The 23,073-nt window shown below is 45.5% G+C and overlaps 1 protein-coding gene across 1 annotated transcript; it reads right to left on the bottom strand.

Annotated features, from left to right (window-relative positions):
- Positions 1 to 235: 235 nt before the first annotated feature.
- On the bottom strand, positions 236 to 7,064 carry LOC310815783 (uncharacterized protein). The gene is made up of 7 exons (XM_083685705.1): positions 6,866 to 7,064; positions 4,350 to 4,500; positions 3,236 to 3,379; positions 2,973 to 3,107; positions 2,552 to 2,791; positions 2,087 to 2,212; positions 236 to 1,488 (listed from the first exon to the last, which is right to left on the bottom strand). Exons 1-7 carry the CDS (start codon positions 6,979 to 6,981, stop codon positions 1,225 to 1,227), a joined length of 1,176 nt encoding a protein of 391 aa, XP_083541831.1. The 5' UTR covers positions 6,982 to 7,064; the 3' UTR covers positions 236 to 1,224.
- Positions 7,065 to 23,073: the final 16,009 nt, after the last annotated feature.

Below are 23,073 nucleotides of genomic sequence, written 5' to 3'. Positions count from 1 at the left end.
AAATAAACTGGACAGTTTCTGACAATGATTCACACCCTTTGTAATAATTGTCCTTCACGGAAACATAAACACATTTATCAGGGATATCTGTTCAAATTTATAAATGAGGGGAAAAGGAAAGGGTAGGCTCTGTCAGTAAAGACATCAGACAGTCCTTTCATTCTTTACCTTTATTGGTACTAACAAAATATATAGAAATGTAAAATTCATCATTTATTGTAAAGAGATAAAGTAGTGATCACCTTTACTTACAGTTGCATTACATTATTTATGGCAAATATGTAAAATCAACAAAATTATATTTGTAAGCATTTCGATGAATGTAAGACCAATGAAGAAGAAAAGCCTATTTGATTTTTCACATGCTAAAACTTTAGAACAAGCAGAGTTATTTACACAATAACTTCAATATTTAAAATGTAACTGTAAATAAAATGCAAAAATGCAAAAATAAAGAGGGCAGGTGGTAGCATTGATTGATTAATTGAATGATTTTTATTTATTGAAGTGTCATTGCCCCTCAATGGCGCCCAGCCCATATTGACTTATAAGACACTAAAATTAGAATGAATGTGTTGGAATAAATGTGTTTTTCACATTTATCTAATTTCATTTTAAAGCAAAAAAAATAAACACACATACAGTACAGGTTTTATCAAATCGAAAAATACATCTAATTTTAACCAGAACACTTGGACCATTTCTCCTTGTCATTTTATAGCTAATGTATTACTGTAAACATACTGTCTACTTCCTAAAGTAGTTCACTGGCCCAGGGATAATTATGAGAGATGTCCCAGTTGAATAGTTTTTTGGTCAGTCTGTCATCTGGCATGTTTACTAATCCGTTCCACAGTCGAACCATATCACCATATCACCTTTATGCCTGACCTCACAGGGTTCCTACACAGGTTGTTGCAGCTCACATTTTTGGTTGTCTTTTGACAGCTGGAAATGTTTCTTTGATTCAAGTTGCCTAATTGCTACTGGACTTCTGACACACAGTTCTGGTTAGCATTAGTGGTACACAAAGACATTTTAAGAAATGACATACTAAGGTAATGCACAGAGAAAGAGCACATATCATAGTGTGTGTGTGTGTGTGTGTGTGTATGTTTATGTGTGTGTGTGTGTGTGTGTGTGTGTGTGTGAGAGAGAGAGAGAAAGATTGAGAGAGAGAGTGTGTGTATTTGTGTGTATGTGTGTGTTTCTTTGTTCTCTCCCTCATGAGAACTCCTCACTTGTTTGCCTTTCACATTTCTTAGGGCAGAAGGGATGATGTTGCTGTGGCTGGAGCTGTTGGTGTTGTTGAGCTCCTCCCTGTTCCTCTCTCTGTGTCCTTCTGTCGCCTCCTGGTGGTCTCTGCTCATTATTGCAGCGGTGGACGAGCACAGGGTCTTTGACTGGAGGAGTCTTCTTCAACAACAGACGCTGCAGCACCTGCTTATCTGACCGCTCCTTCCTGAAGTCGTCTTCATACACCTTCAGCTGTGGGAAAGCAGAGGTCAGGGTGGGGGTCAATTCTGTTTCTATTAAAATTCTGTTTCCATTCCAGTTGAAAAAGGTCACAATTCTTCAACAATGCTTAACTATTCTTGAACAGAAACTTCAAATGTCTTCAATTGACTTAACTGAATTGGAATTGACCCCTGTTTTGATAGATATACTGTAACATCTCAATAAGGCCTTCTACTTGAATCCAATACATATGTCATAAAACCTCATATGAAAGGTATGTATTGACATATAAATATAACTTCATATCAAGGCATTAACTTCACGTTCAACTGAACCCAATGGCAGTTCATATCCTTGTTTGTATATGACCAGTCTATCCTGCTGTTGTTCTGTCAGCCTGTGCTGCATTACTGGGGAGTGTGTAAGCACCAGATGGCCGTTGCATTTAAAGCGGGAATCTAACCAGTTGGTTAAGCACATGAGATGTTTGCTCCTCATTTAGAGTCAGGGTTAAGGTAGAGGTAAAGGGTAATGCTAGGGTAAGGTGTTTGTGGTTAGAAAGTGCCATATGCTTGTTGTTGACAGTATGATTATACTATGACGGTGGCAGTGGGCAGTCGTAGCTAACCTGCTCCTGCAGTAGCGCCATCTGCTGGCGCATCTCCTCCCTCTTCCTCCTCAGTCTCCGGTTCTCCTGCAGCGTGTTTTTGTGGTCCTTGTGCTCCGTCTGGTAGTCCACCTCATAGATCTGGGTCTGTGGACAGAGGATACGTAAGGACAGGTAACTGAACTGTACATTCACAACCATTGGGATCTCTGTTGTCTCTTTTACATGGCTGTGATTCATGCTGAATTGAAGATTTGCAGAGCTTGAGGTGAATACTGGACGTGTCATAAAGGACCACTGGGTGGCGCAGTTAACCATCTAATTCCAGCAGGGAAGAAACTCATGAACTAACCCATCTCAATGTGAATGTGTGGAACATCATTCCACTACGTCCATCAGTAAATATTTGATGCAAATCTTCAAGTGGTACATATACATGACATAAGTTAAGATTCATCTACGGAAAAGGAAACACAGGTGACCGACCTGACATCTCAGTGCTTCCATCTGGTCCTTTAGGTCCTGCACCTCTCTCTGGGTGTCTGCCCGCTCCTCTGGAGCTCTACAGGGGGCACTGCTGCTCTGGCTTCTGCCCCTGGCCTTCCGCTCTGGGGTGTAGCGAGAGGAGAGGTTGGGTGGGGGGCCGTGAACAGGGCTGAGGCTGGAGGATGGAGTCGGACCCCCGGGAGCATCAGAGGGGGGGCTGGGCTCTGGAGTAAGGATGGTCTATAGGGTGGGGGTAGGAGGGGTAGGGGAGTCTAGGTTAAAGATAGATAGTTATATGGATAGATGGATAAAGAAATGATATATAGATAGATAGATAGATAGATCGATAGATCGATAAATCGATAGATAGATAGATGATGACAACACTTTAAAACGCATCAGAACACGCACACATACACACCTGTGTGCCAACTGTCCACTCTCTGGCATTGTCTGTGTTATGCAGGCGATTCTCTATCAGTTTGATGTATTCCTGCAGGCGCAGGTTCTTCTTTAGCTCCTGCATCAGTGTGTCTTCATAGTACTCCCTTGCCCTCTACATCCAAATACAGTCAGGACATAGTCAGTGTGTGTATGTGTGTGTATGTGTGTGTGTGTGTGTGTGTGTGTGTGTGCTTGTGCATGTATACATACAGTACATGTGTGTGTACCGTATGTGTGTACCTGTTCATGCTCTACTTTGAGCAGCAGTCTGTTGTTGAGTTCTTTGACGGCTGTGTTCTCCTGCTCCAGACACTCCACTCTCTGCTGTAGGTTCAGTGTGGTGCTGCGATACACGTGGTCCCAGTCCTCATTCAGTTTCATGAGCTAACACATCATCATCGTCATCGTCATCATCATCATCATCATCGTCATCATCAACAACAGCATCATCATCAACAACAACATCATCATCGTCGTCGTCATCACCGTCATCGTCATCATCGTCGTCATCATCATCATCAGCGTTATCGTCAACGTCATCATCATCATCACCATGAACAACAACAAGATTTTGTAATATTCTAATTCCAGCTACTTACAGCACAGTATGGGTGGAGGGTGTTGTTGGTGTGGTCTGTCATAGCACAATATGGGTGGAGGGTGTTGTTGGTGTGGTCTGTTACAGCACAGTATGGGTGGAGGGTGTTGTTGGTGTGGTCTGTCACAGCACAGTATGAGTGGAGGGTGTTGTTGGTGTGGTCTGTTACAGCACAGTATGGGTGGAGTGTGTTGTTGGTGTGGTCTGTTACAGCACAGTATGAGTGGAGGGTGTTGTTGGTGTGGTCTGTTACAGCACAGTATGGGTGGAGTGTGTTGTTGGTGTGGTCTGTTACAGCACAGTATGAGTGGAGGGTGTTGTTGGTGTGGTCTGTTACAGCACAGTATGGGTGGAGGGTGTTGTTGGTGTGGTCTGTCACAGCACAGTATGGGTGGAGGGTGTTGTTGGTGTGGTCTGTCACAGCACAGTATGGGTGGAGGGTGTTGTTGGTGTGGTCTGTTACTGCACAGTATGGGTGGAGGGTGTTGTTGGTGTGGTCTGTCACAGCACAGTATGGGTGGAGGGTGTTGTTGGTGTGGTCTGTCACAGCACAGTATGGGTGGAGGGTGTTGTTGGTGTGGTCTGTTACAGCACAGTATGGGTGGAGTGTGTTGTTGGTGTGGTCTGTCACAGCACAGTATGGGTGGAGGGTGTTGTTGGTGTGGTCTGTCACAGCACAGTATGGGTGGAGGGTGTTGGTGTGGTCTGTTACAGCACAGTATGGGTGGAGGGTGTTGTTGATGTGGTCTGTTTTACCTCTTTATTAACTCTGCGTAGCTCTGTGTTCCTGTTGAGCAGCAGTACTTTCTCCTGGTCTGACGACGTGACTGACATACTCTCAGTGATCAGAGTCACATGCTCCTCACCAGACAGCAGCCTCTCACCCACAGGGATAACCTCCTCCACCCTGCGCGACACACACACACACACACACACACACACACACACACACACACACACACACACACACACACACACACACTCATTTATTGTGTGTATAATGCTCGGAGCATTGTCCTGAATATGCACACATGTTTTAGCCACATACTTGTGCACACCCACTCATATTGAGTGCACATATGAAGTAGGAAGCATCAACTACTATGCACGCCCACACATTATGCACATACACATGAATACACAGTCACATCCATGAGCATGCCCTTTAAATGCCACACACACACACACACACACACACGCACGCACGCACGCACGCACGCACGCACGCACGCACGCACGCATGCACGCACACCACACACACACACACACACACACACACACACACACACACACACACACACACACACACACACACACACACACACACACACACACACACACACACACACGTATTATGTATCCTAGTCTGTGTTACTGTTGTGGTTGGGTGAAAATGAATTTATTAGAGATTTGACTTAATCTGTATTTTTTTTCATTACCATATTTTTTCCACTGTAGCTCTCTGTGTAATTATTCAAAGACTGATTGTTATACAAACATCCCTTTGAATTACTTCACACTATCCCTGGCTCCAGGCTTTTACTCTCAACTCACATAACAACGGTTATTCCTTTCATGCTTCCACTTGCTTAAGGATACATTGAAACGCTTGGAAATACATCCTTTTCTGACCCGCCTCTCTATATAGTCACCCCTGATTGGACGTCCTGTGCAAGTGAAACAGTCTATAAGGTACTCCCAGAGGAGTGGGGTCCTGAGGTGAGATGTGCATGGAAGCACACAAAGATGAAACTCCTAATCAGATTCTCAGGGCTACTGTTTACAAGCACAGGCCTGACAAAGCCTAACATAATAACAAAATAGATCACAGGCTGTCCTGCCTCACTTCTCTACCTAATTAGTCAACAGTATCAGCGCCAGCAGAGCTCAAGATTTCTTCTATTACATCCCTCTAGAGAGGCACAGTACCTGTCAGTGGCAGCATAAGCACATCATCACCACCACCACCGCCATCTAATGATGGCTGTGCACTGCAGTCTGTATGCTCCCCGTGGGGCGGGAGCTCCGTCACCTGCTTGTTCAAACCTTGATGGCTTCATCAACAAAACCACTAACGAGTTTCAGTAGACACATATTTTGTTTACCGGATGTACCATGGGATCTCAGCATGGATGGGGTTATCTGATCTAGAGAAGGCAAATCTCAGCTAATCGTGGTCTTGGGCAGAATAGAAGGCAGCATACACTAATGGCATCTCAGAGCTGCCCACCCCCTGGCTTACAGTTAAACCCAGTTAAATCTGTGGATAGAACAAGCTGTACATTGGACATCCACTACGACAGTGGAGTTATAGGAACATGTTCATCCACAGTATGTCTCGTCAAGTCAGCCTTACATATGGCCCTAGCTGCTGCCCTTCTGTCTCCAATATCAAACAGACACAGTCTGTTTCCTCTTTTCTGACAGCTGATATATGTGACCCAGATTCAGAAGTTTTCCAACATACTGTATGTCATGTTTTGGAAGAATACCAAGTTGCCATCTCCTCCCACAGCACTGTTAGATCATTTATTGTCATCGTAAAAAAGGAGGAAATAATATCGTTCCTCTTGCTAACTGAGGAACTGAGTGATTCTGTGGAAGTGATTGGTGAGAAGTGAGAAGAATATGGGGTCTTGCCACTACCGGCTGACACAATAGGATACAAAGATTTGACTATTGATCAATGTGTCTGTATAAGCTCAGAGCTCTGAACCTTTATGGTACAATGGGTCGTCCTCTTGCCCTATACGTATAGCTGGGTCAAGCCCGGCTCCCTTTGACTACCGCACATCACGTCAGTGTTTTGGTTTGCATAATACTGTACAGTACAGATGATGACCGCATGACTCCAAATGACGACCTCAGTCATATGCACTGAGCAGCGTGGGACAACCCGACCACTGACACAAGGGGAACTCCACTGATAGTCTCTGTTCTTTTGTGTCTGTGTGATAACACACAGTATGTGTCTCTTTGTGTTACAGTAATATATCGTGATGCCATGCTTTAAGCCTCTAAGATACAAGATGCTCTAAAAGATGGCAAAATATATACCATAACATGTAAACTAATCTGAATAAGGGTATGGGTGGGCAATAATGTGTCATTATTGCTTCTGTTAACATAGAATATTCTATTCTTTGTACATGGTGATAAACATTTTGATCACTTTCATAGCGTGTTACTTAGCCAGATCTCAAAGTGAAAGTGAAAATATATAGCATATTTTTGGACAAAAAAGCTCATTTATCTGTTCATGTTAGACATACCCTGCTTTCACAGTAGACCCATGTTCCTGTGGAGTCTGAAGGAGAGCGGTGCTGTGGGGTGAAGATTCTTCCTCCACTGATGATGATGGTGATGATAACAGCGATGCTCCATCCATGTCTGAACTGGTTCGAATCTCAGTTCATCCAAAATGCTGTTTGGAATACTTGACAAGGTAATATAAAACCTCTGCTGAGCATGTGGTTGCCAAGTCAATATGATGTTCAGTGTCTGTAACAACCAAAGAGGAAGTCCAAATATACCCTTACGCCCACATGTAAATAGACCGAGAATACAAAGTTACAGAGAACACCACAGGATGCACTTCAACTCTGTCATCGAGGGTCTGAACCACAATGCTTTCGTCCAAATACTGTTTTGCTTTCCTTGCTTCAAAAGGTGTACTTAAAAGAGTAATGCTTTTGTTTTCATTGTGGAATCTGAAGAAAAACTCTAACAGAATACCCTTTGGATTTTTGTTCATGTTTTTGCATCTCAAATAATCTCAAATAATCTCAAATAAGGAAGTATAGGATGCATCTGTGGGGAATTCCAGTCATGTGATTTGTGTGATTTGAATTATGTGTGTGTGTGTGTGTGTGTGTGTGTGGGGTGAGATACTGCATCAGTACGTCACAAACCAGCTGCATGTTCCGTGTCTAACATGCTTGTGTAACCTGCAATTTCTGAATGAGAGGTCTTACATACTGCCAATGTATATTGAGTACAGTAGAATAAATCAGGGCTGATAAGAGCAACCTGCTAATTAAGCTGCACTCCCACCTATATGATGTTTCTCACTTATTTGTTTATTCTGTTGCCATAGTATTTCTATAATGTATGAAAACACAGGGCTTTTGATTAGCCTGCTAAATGCTTCCTTATAGACTAATAATAATTAGCTTAGAAAAAGGGTAATAGAGGGCAGAATAAATATCCATAATCTGAATACAATTATGTACATTATATACAGTGAATGAGGAGAATTGCTCATTAACAGCCGATATCCGCACACTTCTGGCGGTTGTAACCGCAGGTCGACTGTGCTTACCGCCGGAAGCATGCGCTATCAGCAGTTAATGCACATCCTGGAGTGCATTCATGCGTTTATAAAATGGATGGTTTGTGAAGATACCCCTCGAAACTTGTTATGTTAGCTGTTAAAAGTGGACTCCTCAAATGACCGGAAGAGTGAGGAGATCGTTGTTAATGCACACCTCCAGCATTGTCTTACGACAGGTGGTGTCATTCCAATGCGTCATTGGGAGACTCGATCAATAGCATGAGTCCTAACTAGTTAGCCAGCTGCATTCTCATGTAATGAAGTCATCTTTCATGGGAAAGAAAAGTAGCTAGCTGCAGCACTGGTAGTCATGGCATGTTGTAGAGTAGCTAGCAAACAAGTGCGTTAGTTTGCAAGCATTTCTCCGGTGCTAGCTATCAGTTTAACCTGAAAAAAAAATCGCAGCTGTGTGATTGTCAGGGTTATGGAGCATGCATGGCTTGGAACACAGTTTTAGCCAATCAGATCATATCTTTCTTCTAACGTGTTTTATAATGTATATTTACATACTGTAATAAGGTCAGGTTATCCTTGCTTGCCTATTACAATAGGCACGCAACTATCGTCTCTTTGCTGGTGTGGGACACTCTCGCTGACAGTAATTAGACAATCACATGTTCACTCAGGAAGTGAATTAGAGGATTTTCCATAATTAAGCTCTCACGCTAAGCTGCTTTTATTACATAGAACAGTGAAATAAATTAATCAACTACAACCCCTTCACCAAAATGTGTGTGAAAGATTCAGTACAAACTACTGTTGAATAGGAGTTTAGCCTCCTGTCTGAGAAATGAACAACCCATATTATGTTTGTTGTGGTAGTACAGTAGACTTTTCACGTTAAACAATAATTGGGGAAACTGACCAATAATGTAAAGCAAGAAAGGATGAACCCAATTGACTGAGTAGTAATCCATATGTCATTATAGGTCATTCTAGCTTAAACTGGTAAAAATCAGTGAAACATGTCAATTACTGAACTCAACTCAAATGGCCGATGTAATTCTATTCAACATGAGAGACAGAAACATATTTTTTGCAAGTGCATTCCAACGGTGAGAGGAGTGCATTGGTCGCAGGTATCTATGGTGCCAAGTGTAAGTTGCTTTAGCAACTCCTCTGACAATAGAGAAGCACAGAGAGGTAGAGAGATGGATCAGTATTGGCCAGCCCTGCCTTGCTCTGGTGAGTCTGTCCACATGCTTATACCATTCATCATGACGGAACGCCAGTCAAGGTATTGCTGTGTCAAGCAGAGGTCTGCTTGAAGGCTCTGGGAGGGAGTAGCGATGCAATGACTTTATTGACCGGAGTTTCTGTCAAAGCCAAGGACAAATTACACACTGCTGTAAAGAGGGATTGATTTAACCCAAACAGCAGATGGCTGAGTGGGACAGGGAGGACTGGGGGAGGATGGAGGGAGAGGGGGGGAGACTGAGTGGGACAGGGAGGACTGGGGGAGGATGGAGGGAGAGGGGGGGGAGACTGAGTGAGACAGGGAGGACTGGGGGAGGATGGAGGGAGAGGGGGGGGAGACTGAGTGGGACAGGGAGGACTGGGGGAGGATGGAGGGAGATGGGGGGAGATTGAGTGAGACAGGGAGGACTGGGGGAGGATGGAGGGAGATGGGGGGAAACTGAGTGGGACAAGGAGGACTGGGGGAGGATGGAGGGAGAGGGGGGGAGACTGGGGGAGGATGGAGGGAGGGGGGGAGACTGAGTGGGACAGGGAGGACTGGGGGAGGATGGAGGGAGAGGGGGGGAGACTGAGTGGGACAGGGAGGACTGGGGGAGGATGGAGGGAGAGGGGGGGAGACTAAGTGGGACAGGGAGGACTGGGGGAGGATGGAGGGAGAGGGGGGGAGACTGAGTGGGACAGGGAGGACTGGGGGAGGATGGGGGGAGACTGAGTGGGACAGGGAGGACTGGGGGAGGATGGAGGGAGAGGGGGGGAAACTGAGTGGGACAAGGAGGACTGGGGGAGGATGGAGGGAGAGGGGGGGAAACTGAGTGGGACAGGGAGGATGGAGGGAGAGGGGGGAGACTGAGTGGGACAGGGAGGACTGGGGGAGGATGGAGGGAGGGGGGGGAAACTGAGTGGGACAGGGAGGACTGGGGGAGGATGGAGGGAGAGGGGGGGAAACTGAGTGGGACAGGGAGGACTGGGGGAGGATGGAGGGAGAGTGGGGGAGACTGAGTGGGACAAGGAGGACTGGGGGAGGATGGAGGGGGGGAGACTGAGTGGGACAGGAAGGACTGGGGGAGGATGGAGGGAGAGGGGGGGGAGACTGAGTGGGACAGGGAGGACTGGGGGAGGATGGAGGGAGAGAGGAAGCACCACAGGGAGAGTACCAGAGTCCAAGTCACCCCTTTGGTTATATAAAGTGTTTTCCCCCCTGAGAGCAACATATCCCATGAGTAAAAGGGTTGAGGTGACCAGGTACCATGCTATGATCGAGTGGATTACCTAAGAGGATAAGCCACCATACTTGGTTGATGACATATTGCCCAAGCCTACAAGAAAAGACCATGGGTGAACAGACATGAGTTTGTGTGCTCCTTTGTTTGTGTGTATGTGTGTGTGTGTGTTTTGATATTGTATGTGCACATGTGTGACTGAATGTGGGCGTGCTCCATCTGTTATGTTATGTCGGAAGTTGACAATGCATTAACTTGTCAGCCTAGCTATGGAGAAAAAGGGGGACTTGTCCATGAACTGTGAATACCTTTACACACACACACACACACACACACACACACACACACACACACACAGACCTGTGTGCTCAGGCACACTGAAAGAGCTTGCCACTCTAGTCACAGGCAGTAAATACACTGTATCAAGATTACTGTAAATTCAATTTTGATGCACACATTGTGAATCTCGCAACCCTTAACCTAAGGCTTTTCGTGCTACATTTCTTGCTTGGTACTGTATAGCATACCTTTCAATCTATAGCCTTATTCAATCTTCAGAGCGTTCTTTTGATAGCTGTATGAGAGAGAAAGCGAAAGCATAAATCATTCTTGTCAAGGGGAATGAGTGGGCATGCAGACACATGAAGGTCATTGGAAATGCAAAGGCTGTCAATAATAAAGCTTTTTAATGAAGAGCTTGATAGGACATAATGGTCATCTTAGGCCTATTTCTATAAGTGAGGTTGGTGGGAAAAGAAGTCCAAGTGTTAGCAGATGGAACTGTCGTGGAGGTTTTGAAAAGGGAACACATGTCAGGCAGATTCAGACTATTGTTAGTCCAGGTTCAATGACCAGGTGTCAGAGACACACACACACAGGCACACATGCCATAGACACGCACACACACACACACACACACACACACACACACAGGCACACATGCCATAGACACACATGCCATAGACACGCATGCCATAGACACGCAGACCATCACGCACACCATTTACACCATTGTCTGAAAGGACTAAAACTAGAACACAAATAAAGTGTTTTTGATTTACTATAACAATCTTTTATGCCTCACATAGTGTATTCAACACAGCCTCCTAATTAAATTGTTTGCCTATACACGATAATACGCATGTCCTGTTTTTTTGGGATGATACGTCAACAACTTAAGACACGCTATGTGAGGGCAAGTGAATTTGTGCTACTTACATAACAAGTTAATCTTTACTGCCTCCACCACCCCACCGACCTGCTTATATGGTGTTCCGCTTTCTGTATTTACCTGCCAGTATAGCTACATGTGTCAACCAGGCCAGGCGATTGGGATCGCGTGCTGTAGTGTATGGGCACATGATTTAAGTAGGACACAAGTCTGATAGTATTTAATCTCAGCATGGCTCCAAGGCATGAGATGAACACAAAACGTAATCCTGTCAGAGGGCAATTTGCACCTCTGGCTGCTCCTGTTCGTCTCACGGAGACCGCATCAAGGTTCTGGATAGACCTGGTGTAGACTTCTCCATCCACCCACATACATACATACACACACACACACACACACACACACACACACACACACACACACACACACACACACACACACACACACACACATGTTGTAACATGTTTCACGTAGAAACGCCCAGGGTGGAAAGAAGGAATAAATGATACTTGTGCCAAAGTGCTACTGAGACAGACTTGATTGACAGATAGAGGGACTGAGCATAATGGTTCTGAAGAGGAATGCTCATTACTAGAAAGAGGAGACGTGGAATCTCGTATAAGAACCAATCAGACTGGGTGATTACTGTCATTAAGAGAAAGAGGGAGAGAGAGAGAGAGAGAGAGAGAGAGAGAGAGAGAGAGAGAGAGAGAGAGAGAGAGAGGAGGAACAGACCTTCAGGCACAACAATAAGTCATCAGAAGTCAAATGAAATTAGAATGAGATTAATTTAGAAATCAAATTACTCTAAATGTAGTAGCAGGGAATATACATAGGTATGTTAGTGAGTAAAGAGATCATCTGGAGGAGGAGACAGTCATTGTGATTTACATATGTTTATTTGTGGTGGATACAAAGACAGTGATCTTTTGAACTTCCATTGTGAATAGTGATCAATGCCCCCCCCTCTCAGCCTGGGACACTTATTTAGTTGAATGAGCTTGCCTGATGGATGTCCTGAGGATTAATGTGATGTTGTGCGCTACAGGAAGGTTCCGGTAAAACAGAACGACATAATTGTTAGCAGGTTATCACATAGAGTTCACCATTAATATCTAATGTTCGCATGCATCGTTAACCACACATAGGCTTGAGTCATCAACAATCAGGTGTGGTACCATGCATTTACATTTACATTTACATTTATGGCATTCAGCAGACGCCTTTATCCAAAGCGACTTCTAACAAATACATTTGTTTAAGTAAGTGAATCGTCTATCCATCAGTCATCATAAGATAAAGTAATCAATGCTCAGACCAGGGGCCATAGGCAGTCACAATACTAGAAGAAGGACATTTAAAAAAAAAAAAAATAATAATTATGCGTAACCTCCTCACGGTTTCTTGTAAGTTCATGCATGGTCGTAGCATATTGGGTATTCTTAATAGAATCTAGGATCCGATATGAATGAATGTCTGTCACACAGGGATGAGCAAATCATTATCACTCATTATTAATCCTGAAATATCTTTTGGAGTCAAATATAACGTAATGCTTAAAATGTGTGTGAGTTGCACATGTGACCACTAGTGTGTAGAGTCCTCTGTATCGTGTCCACAACCGTCTGAAGTTTACTGGGGAAGAAATGTACGTTCTTTATTCTTAACCCATCCGGTCCCTATTACTGTCTTCAATTATCCTTCAGTTTTCACCACTTCTTCAACATAGTTTTTTGTGTTTATTTTCCAACATTTCACACATACAGTAGAGCAGTAGCTGATGTGTGATGACCTGATCTTCAGCTGTATACTTCTCCATCCATCCATCCATCCATGAGGCAGCCCTTGATTGACAGGTAGAGAGACTGAGCATAATGGTTCTGAAGAGGAATGCTCATTACTAGAAAGAGGAGACGTGGAATCTCATATAAGAACCAATCAGACTGGGTGATTACTGTCATTAAGAGAAAGAGGGAGAGAGAGAGAGAGAGAGAGAGAGAGAGAGAGAGAGAGGAACAGACCTCAGGCATAACAATAAGTCATTGGAAGTCAAATGAAATTAGAATGAGATTAATTTAGAAATCAAATTACTCTAAATGTAGTAGCAGTGAATATACATAGGTATGTTAGTGAGTAAAGAGATCATCTGGAGGAGGAGACAGTCATTGTGATTTACATATGTTTATTTGTGGTGGATACAAAGACAGTGATCTTTTGATCTTCCATTGTGAATAGTGATCAATGCCCCCCTCTACTATCAGTAAAGACATCATCTGACCTGTGACATATTTTTTTCATGTTGATTTCCAACATTTCACACATACAATAGAGCAGTAGCAGTAGGAATGTGATGAACATACAGATGTAGACTTCCCTATCCACTACGTCTATTACCTTTCACTCTACCATTGACCTTGGAACCTCTATGGCAAATAACAGGTATTAGTCACAGAACGCATACAAGACAATTGAATACTTAGTAAATCAGGGCCCACAGTAAGTCTCCTCAGAGGCCAGTGTTTCAGCATGGAGGGAGGGAGAGAGAATCCCAACGGGGTCAGCAGAGTTTTAATATGACACTCTCTCTATTAATTCAGCCGGTTAATCACAAACATTCACTATTCCCTATTAACTGAGCTTTTTAATGCTCCCATTAAGAATTAATGTGACCCGACATTGATCTTCAACATGGGGGCATTCATTAGGAGGAGGCCAGTATCATGGTTCTTCCTCAGTCTGGCATGACACCATACATCAAGCCTGTTACACTTCATGGATTGGGTTGGGCTGGAATAAATCTCAACACATTTCCATACTGTCCAATAACTGGAGGTAGCCCATGGATGGGTTTTATAGTCTACTGTCGGTAGCATACTGTGTGTACTGCATCAGTTGGCTCCACTGCAGTCACTACTGTACATTTCAAATTGTTCTTTCTAACAGACTAAAACTCAGGATGACAGGCCCTGTTCTTATACTTCCTTCCTTCCTTCCTTCCTTCCTTCCTTCCTTCCTTCCTTCTTTCCTTCCTTCTTCCGTCCTTTCTTCCCTTCATTCTTCCTTCTTCCCTCCTTTCTTCCCTTCATTCTTCTCAGCCTTATCACTGATTACTTCAAGGGTGAAAGGAGGACAGGATATTATTATTCACCATTCCCCCAAGCCTATTCGGTTGTATTCCCTCCAATCGCGTCCTTGTGTTCAGCTGTATCCCCTCCAATCGCGTCCCTGTGTTCAGCTGTATCCCCTCCAATCGCATCCCTGTGTTCAGCTGTATCCCCTCCAATCACGTCCCTGTGTTCAGCTGTATCCCCTCCAATCACGTCCCTGTGTTCAGCTGTATCCCCTCCAATCACGTCCCTGTGTTCAGCTGTATCCCCTCCAATCGCGACCCTGTGTTCAGCTGTATCCCCTCCAATCGTGTCCCTGTGTCATAGAAATTGCAGTGGCTGACTTGTCACAAAGAGAATGGAGGAATATAGGTAATGTGATTCAGTATTACAATGCAGCAGCGCTGCAGGCAGAAGCCAGGTTATGTGTCCTCCATCCCTCTCCAATGAAAGACTGCCGTGATCTCATTCACTGAGTTTAATTGGAAATGGCGTTTCGCTGGAGTGGCTCTGCCTATCCTGTTCGCCGTCGCAGTGAGCGGGAGGAGGGGAGGGGACGGGAGGGGGGGCGGGGGGCGGGAGGGAGGGGACGGGAGGTGTGTGTGTGTGTGTGTGTGTGTGGGGGGGGGGGGTTGGGGGGTATGCTGCCTCCTGGAACTCAAGGCTCCATCAGCACTTCCCTTCTTCTCTTTGGTGGGGTTGTGTGTGTGTGTGTGTGTGTGTGTGTGTGTGTGTGTGTGTGTGTGTGTGTGCGTGCGTGCGTGCGTGCGTGTGAATGTGTGTGTGTGTGTGTGTGTGCGTGCGTGCGTGCGTGCGTGCGCGCGCGTGTGCGTGCGTGCGTGTGTGTGTGTGTGTGTGTGTCAGCAGCAGGAGCTTGTAATATCACAGCAGGCTGCATCCGAGAGGTTTCATTTTCCACATCTCCCTGCAGCCTAATCAGTGCATGGGAGGGAGGAGAGAGAGAGAGAGAGAGAGAGAGAGAGAGAGAGAGAGAGAGAGAGGGAGCGTGGAAAAAGGAGCGTGGAGGAGTGTCAGGTATGTTGTCAGAGGGGAGGCTCAAAGAGGAAGAGCAAGCCAAACTATCCCAACATCAAAGTGACACGTTCATCATTCAGATAGGGGCCTGACTGCGAGCAGAGCAGCACAACACAGCACAGCCTGGCACAGCCCATCCACTGTAATGGGCTTTGGCTAATGGAAGGCAACACACACCTCACCGCCAATGCAAATGGCTCCTCTGTCTCCATGTACCGTAGGCATGAAGTGAATTCTCCCTCCATGGATAAATGCATGTGTTCCTTTGTGGTATGTTCCCTGTATCAGAATTCAGAATCAGAATTCTTTTATTTGGCCAAGTATATTTGCACATACAGGAAATTGACTTGGTGAGGTTGGTGCATGGGACAGAAAAAACAATAGCAAATATTGACAAGAAATGTACAAAACAGTAAAATATTAACAACATAGCAATATGAGGCAGTCTTGAGGCACATGCAGGGGAAATGCAATTGGAACACGCCTTTCAGGGATCACATCGGTGTTATAAGGCTATATAAGGCTTTTATAACCAACTCAGGTCATGGGTCATACAGACAGTGAGTTAAGATCATACACCAAGTGATCTTTAGACAACACACTGATCCTTTGAATTACCATTTGAATGACCCTCTGCATGGAAAGGCACGGTCTCAGCCAACTCAATATGATCTCTCCTGCACTGTTCCCCCATCTCAAACTCTTCAGGAGCCAATCTCTGCTGCACTGTACTGTGGTAATTGTATGATACATTTTATCCAGCGGGTACCCCTGTGCTGGGGCATGAACAAATAGATACTACAGCACATATAGTGTACATGCTGAGACAACAGAAATTCGCTTTGAAATTAATTCAGTGAGAGGGTGGAATGGTTGCAAATGGGAATGCCATGGTCTCTGTGCGTGTGTGTGTGTGTGTGTGTGTGTGTGTGTGTGTGTGTGTGTGTGTGTTGATGTACTGAATGGCTCAGGGACATGACCTGAGTCCAACAGGAGGATAATACAGCCTGAGCAGACAGCCAGACTCTGACCTGTGGGCTCTGTCTGTCACAATCAATGGATCAATTAAACAGACAGAAGCAGACCTGAAACAAACACACTAATGAATCCATCTAGGATCCGCTCTCTCTCTCTCTCTCTCTTTCTCTCTGTTTGTGTGTGTGTGTGTGTGTGTGTGTGTGTGTGTGTGTGTGTGTGTGTGTGGTGTGTGTGTGTGTGTGTGTGTGTGTGTGTGTGTGTGTGTGTGTGTGTGTGGTATGTGTATGTGGGTGTGTGTGTTTGTGATTGTGAGATGGCATTTTCACTTTCCAGAGGTTAATTAATCTATAGTGAGAGAGAGAGAGAGAGAAAGAAAAGAACAATGGGGTTTTGAGCTCGACTGCTTCCTTTTAATCATTCATCTCGTTCTCCAGCTGAGAGACATGCAGGTTGGAGTTGATAAATTAGATGACATTACGGAATATTAGAGATGTTGTACTTGTCATGCTTCAGCAGTTCTACAACGTGATGAACGAACGGGGTGATTTCCCCTACAGCAGGTCTCAATCCAAATCTGCAGAATCACACGACAAACAAGAATCACACATGAAAGAGCAATAATGAATATTTCAGTGCAAAAAAGGAGAAGCTAGAGTACAGTAAGGCTGACCCTATCCTTGGCAAGTGTGAAATGAAACTGACAGCTCTGGTTCCAGTTCACCTTTTTAGTTTTCCTCCCCCGAGAGCAGGAGTATTGGTGCAAAGCCTCAGTTAGATTGCTCATGCGTGGGGTTCAGTGTGAAAGCAACTAGGGTATGTCTACACTGACTCAAGACCCATGTGCCTTTGACAAGCACACACTGTAGAGGGAAATCACACTCTTCTTTTGTGGAAATTCAAAAATCCATTCTTTGACACCAACCTCTGCTTCGGAGCCTGTGATCATCCCGAGTTCTGATGCATGGTTTTCGAGCCTCTCCCACATCTATTCGCCCAGAGCCAGTATGACTATTTATGCAAGGAGCAGGGGATTTGATGAATGACGGTGTGGGGTTTTAATAAATATGAAATCGCTGGATCATTAGGTGGATTAGATTGGGGGGGGGGGGAACGGGGGGGGGGGGACTGCATAATCAGCCGGTAGTTGGCTGTAGCTATGGAGTCACCCATATCTAGAATGTTCAGCAGACTCTCTGTGAGCTAACATCTCATTGGGTTCTATGTAGATAACGAATGGTCCAACACATTTACCTGGCTTCCTAGTTCGCATTGAAATGCGAGTGTGAGCGGATAGGGGTTGGAGAGGCGTTTCTCTGTGGAGATTGTAGACTACTAATTGTAGACTACTGCAGTGGGCCATCCCTCCAGCCGTCTGGCAGATCTGTCGATGCGTTTAATCAACCAAGCGTATGCCAGGGGAAACAGGCTCTACATCAGGGAAGTGCAGGGCCATTGATTCGATTTGTTTCCAACAATAACAATTCATTTACCTTACCTGGTCCTGACCTTAACAAACCCCACCCCCCCCCTCCCCCTCCCCCTCCCCCTCCCCCTGCCTTCCTACCCCCCCTCTCTTAGCATGTGGAAGTGATAATATGGAAAACCGTGACATCAACAAGATAAAAGCTACCGTGTGGATCGATACATTCTAAGCCATTTAACCACCGTTAAAGCAGACAAAGATGAAACCCCCCAATATTATTACATCGTAATAGTTTTAATTCTTCACTAACGTTAAATATTCATAGTGTATTAAGAGAAAACGCTGATTCACAGCCCGGCTTTGATTATAACGCTCCTTTGATGTGCTCCACGAAATCATAAAAATGAGGTATAATCTTCGAGATGCGGAATTCTCTGTCTCTTTTATTGTTGCCTGGTGGGACGATAAAAATGAGCGATAGATGATGTCATTACCCTTCATGGGACTGTAACTTTTAGAGGAGTTGTCTATGAACCTGCTTTCTTCCAGTGACAGAGAATGCTGGAGGCTCAGAGTTATGAATAAAGGCAGATTTAGAGGTTGAGTAATCTTGTTTCTCTAACCATCCAATCTTCATGCCACTAGGGATGGAGTCTCACACTTGCGGTCATATTTTGGGTCTCAACAGGTTAAGTTTGGGTCTGGGTATTAAAGACACAGTCATTAAAGGGACATTCTTAATCACGTACCTTAGATGTTGTCTGTTGACCAGTATTGACACCATCTGCGAAGCATCTGTCATTCCATTTGATGCAGCAGCCAAAAGTGTTAGCATACTGTAGCTTCGGCCAGCAGTTTAACATGGATTCTCAATCCAGCCCAATAATTAGATTAGATTAGATTAGATTAGATTAGATTCAACTTTATTGTCATTGTGCAGAGTACAAGTACAGAGACAACGAAATGCAGTTAGCGTCTAACCAGAAGTGCAAAATAGCAGAAAGTGCAATGAACAGTATTTACAGGTAGTGCAATATATGAGCAGTAAGTAGTGCAGTATAATATAATTAGTGCAGTGTAAGCAGTATATGAGTAGCATTAGCATTATAGCAGAGTAAATAAGTTACAGTATGAACAGTGTAGCAGCATATGAACTGTATAGGTAATGCAGTCTAGCAGTATATATATGTATTAACAGTAACATGAGGTAGATAGCAGAATAAATATAAATATGGAATGCCGTATGAACAGTATAAACAGTATAAACAGGTATGTACAGTATGTGCAGAGTATTAACAGTAGTATTAAGAGAATATAAGGATATGTGCATTATGTGCATTATGAACAGTATGAACAGTATGGACAGATATGTACAGAAGAGCAGTGGTATTGAGTAAGAGCAGGGGAGGGGAGTGCAATTGTCTGGGTGGGGGGGGGGGTTGCAGGGGTTGCAGGGGTAGTAGGTTGTCAGGTAGGTGCAGTGTAATAATAATAATAGCTGAGATGCAATAATAGCTGAGATGCCAGTTTAATCAAAATTCGAAAAAGGTATACACAACTTCGGAACAGATAATATTGCTGCAATATTCTATTTTAAGACAATATGAGTAGATTTAGGCTTGTAATGCAGACAATGATGTTGCCAAAGCTATGCTAACACTCTAGGCTGCTTTGGTAAATGGAATGACAGGCACTTTGCACATGGTGTCACTTCTGGTCAACAGACAAAATCTAAAGCATGTGATTGATTAAGAAATTATGATTTTTGGGTGAACTATGCCTTTAAGGCCTCTGGTCCTGACTTCCTCTCTGCCTGCCACAGCCACTATAATGCACATCACATCACAACACATCACATAATGCACAGATTCACTCCCCCATTCAGATGAAAGTAACAGAATTCCGCCCCTCGCAAGGAGAGCTGGCATTTACATGTACATTTACATTCATGGCATTTAGCAGACACCTTTATCCAAAGCGACTTACAACAAATACATTTGTCTAAGTAAGTGAATCATCTATCCATAGTCATCATAAGAAAAAGTGATCTATGCTAGGACCTATTGTTAGTCACAATGCTAGAAGGAAAAAATCATTTTTCTTTTTTTTTTGTAGTATTTACAGTAGAGAAACTGTACAGGGGGGTAGTGGGTATGAAGAGGTCTTTAGGAGGGACAGTTAAGATGTAGCCTGAAGAGATGGGTCTTCAATCTACGGCGGAAGATAGGTAGTGACTCCTGACAGCAGTCCTGACAGCAGTGGGAAGCTCGTTCCACCAGTGGGGCGCCAGGACAGTGAAAAGCCTTGACCGAGTAGCTCGGCTGCTGCATCCACTTAGAGGCGGCGGTGACAGGTGGCCAGCCGAGGTGGTAGAGCGGAGTGATCGGGCAGGGGTTTGGGGGCTGACCATTGCTTGCAAGTAGGGAGGGGCTGTTCCCTTTGATGCCCGGTAGGCACCAGGGTCTTGAATCTGATGCGAGCTGCTACCGAGAGCCAGTGAAGGGTGTGAAGGAGGGGGGTGACATGAGAGAACTTGGGGAGATTGAACACCAGACGGGCGGCAGCATTCTGGATGAGCTGCAGAGGTCTGATGGCAGAGGCGGGGAGCCCGGCCAAGAGTGCGTTGCAGTAGTCAAGGCGGGAGATCACAAGTGTCTGGAGTTGTGCTGCTTCTCTGGTGAGGATTGGACGTATCCTTCTGATGTAGAGAATGAATCTACAGGAGTGTGCTGTCAGTGTGATGTTCGCCGCACAGGATAAGTGGTTGTCGAGGATCACCCCAAGGTTCTTGACTGTCTGGGAGGAGGTCAGAGTAGAGTTCTCTACTGTGATGGAGAAGTCTTGGAGAGGACAGGCTTTCCCCGGGAGGAAGAGCAAGTCAGTCTTGTTCAGGTTGAGCTTGAGGTCGTGGGCTGACATCCAAGCAGAAATGTCTGCAGAGACACGTGTTGCCACCAGTGAGTCAGAGGGGGGGAAAGAGAGAAAGAGTTGAGTGTCATCTGCGTAGCAGTGGTAGGAAAAACCATGTGAGGAAATGATAGAGCCAAGAGATTTGGTATAGAGGGAGAACAGTAAGGGCCCTAGGACCCTAGCATGCCCTAGCATTTACATCTTCCAAATTCAGAGGATATGACTCGGAAGATCACCTCATCCCCCCATCCCTCCATCAACTTCATCCCCGCAATCCTCCAAAAAGAGCTGATGGAGGCACTGTAGCCCTGAACACTTCCATATTCCTCCCACCACTTGCGTCCCGGGCCTTGGCTCCTGGCTCCGGTGTCGTTAGCTCACCGCGGGTCTAATTGGGCCGTGTCTAATAACCCAGGGCCCTAGGGGCCCTCCAATGAATAGAGAATATAATTAATGCTACAGTGACGGATATTGCCTCTCTGCCTGCAGGCTGGGCTTGTCCACCGCTCTGCACTCCTACACCAACTTCTCATCACTTTCTCTCTCTCTCTCTCTCTCTCTCTCCCTTGCTCTCCCTCTCTCTCTCTCTTGCTCTCTCTCTCTCTCCCTCGCTCTCCCTCTCTCTCTCTCATTCTCTCTCTCTCGCTCTCTATCTCTCTTGCTCTCTCTCTCTCTCTCTCTCTTTCTAAATCAAATAAACCTGAATCATATTTACAAGCAACAAGGAGGCTACATTAGAATATGGATAGAAGAGAAGTATGTGTGTGTGTGCGTGTGTGCACGCGCGTGTGTTTGTGTGGCTGAGCTGGTGTGTGTGTGTGTGTGTGTGTGTGGCTGAGCTTGTGTGTGTGTGTGTGTGTGTGTGTGTGTGTGTGTGGCTGAGCTGGTGTGTGTGTGTGTGTGTGTGTGTGTAGCTGAGCTGGTGTGTGTGTGTGTGTGTGTAGCTGAGCTGGTGTGTGTGTGTGTATGTGTGTGTGTGTGTAGCTGAGCTGGTGTGTGTGTGTGTGTGTGTGGGGGGGGGGGGGTGTTAGGTGAGTGCTGTGTCAGCGTGTGTGTCAGTGGGGCACCCAGGTGGATCACAAAGGGAGTGACCGCCTGCTCTGCCCCTACAGCCAGTGAGCCCAGAGTCATCCATCTACCCACCCCACACACTGTCATGCCTCACAGAGAGAGGCTGATAGACTCACCCTAGTCAACCCCTCTCTATTCTCTGCCTCTCCCTCTCTCTCTCCATCTCTCTCTTTCTCTCCCTCCCTCCCTCCCTCCCTACCTACCTCTCTCCCTCCCTCCCTCCCCCCCTCTCTCTCTACATTACATTCTATCTTTATATCTCCCTCCTTCCCCTCTCTCCCTGCCTTCCTTTCTACAATATCTCTCTCCCCCTCTTTTTTTCCATCTTGCTCTCACTCTCCCCCATCTCCCTCCCCCCCCCCCCCCCCCCCCCCCCCCCCCTCTCTCTCTCTCTTTGGAAAAAAAAAAGAGATCATTCTCTCGTCTCCTGCTCCGTCGGCCCAGGTTCATTCCAGAGAGCCTGGGGGTTCTTGTTCCATTGTTCTCCTGACAGCCCCCCCCCCCCCCCCCCCCCCTTCCCCCCACCCATGACGCACCTTGACACCACACTGGGAAAGAACATGAACATCATCTACGGAGAGGGACACCATTGTGAAATACCTCTCCATCGATCAAAAAGGACTGTAGAGGTCGCAGCAGTACCTGTGTAGTGACCTCACTGACATTGTCTACTTCCACCATCAGCCTCCCCCCGACACACACACACACACACACACACACACACACACACACACCCGTGAGTGTCTTCTGGTCGGTGAAGGAACTGCAGCAAGCACACACTCCCCCCCCCCCTCTGGAGGTGTGCCAGACCTACACCTCACACAGGATTACCTCTAACATGATTGGCACCTGCTCAGGCATCGGTCCAGGGGAAGCTCTCACTGAGCCTGAGAGAGAGGAGGCACACAGACAGACATGGCTGAGCAATTTATTGAAGTGAAGAAGCGAGGGAAAAAGGAGAGAGAGAGAGAGAGAGAGAGAGGGGGGAGATAGGAGAAATAATGAGGTGTTGCTCTGCTTCTCTGGCTGGGCGTT

The sequence above is a fragment of the Argentina silus genome (genome assembly GCF_951799395.1).
Source record: "Argentina silus genome assembly, chromosome: 15".
Classification (NCBI taxonomy): domain Eukaryota; kingdom Metazoa; phylum Chordata; class Actinopteri; order Argentiniformes; family Argentinidae; genus Argentina; species Argentina silus.
The sequence above is the reverse complement of the archived record's forward strand: the minus strand, read 5'-3'. Positions and strand labels throughout refer to the sequence as shown.

Excerpts from the sequence above, each read along its gene's own strand:
- LOC310815783 (XM_083685705.1), bottom strand. The coding sequence starts at position 6,981 with ATGGATGGAGCATCGCTGTTATCATCACCATCATCATCAGTGGAGGAA. Across the intron at positions 4,501-6,865 it reads GGGTCTACTGTGAAAGCAGG|GGTGGAGGAGGTTATCCCTG; the intron begins GTATGTCTAACA and ends TGTGTCGCGCAG. Across the intron at positions 2,213-2,551 it reads TGGAAGCACTGAGATGTCAG|ACCCAGATCTATGAGGTGGA; the intron begins GTCGGTCACCTG and ends CTCTGTCCACAG.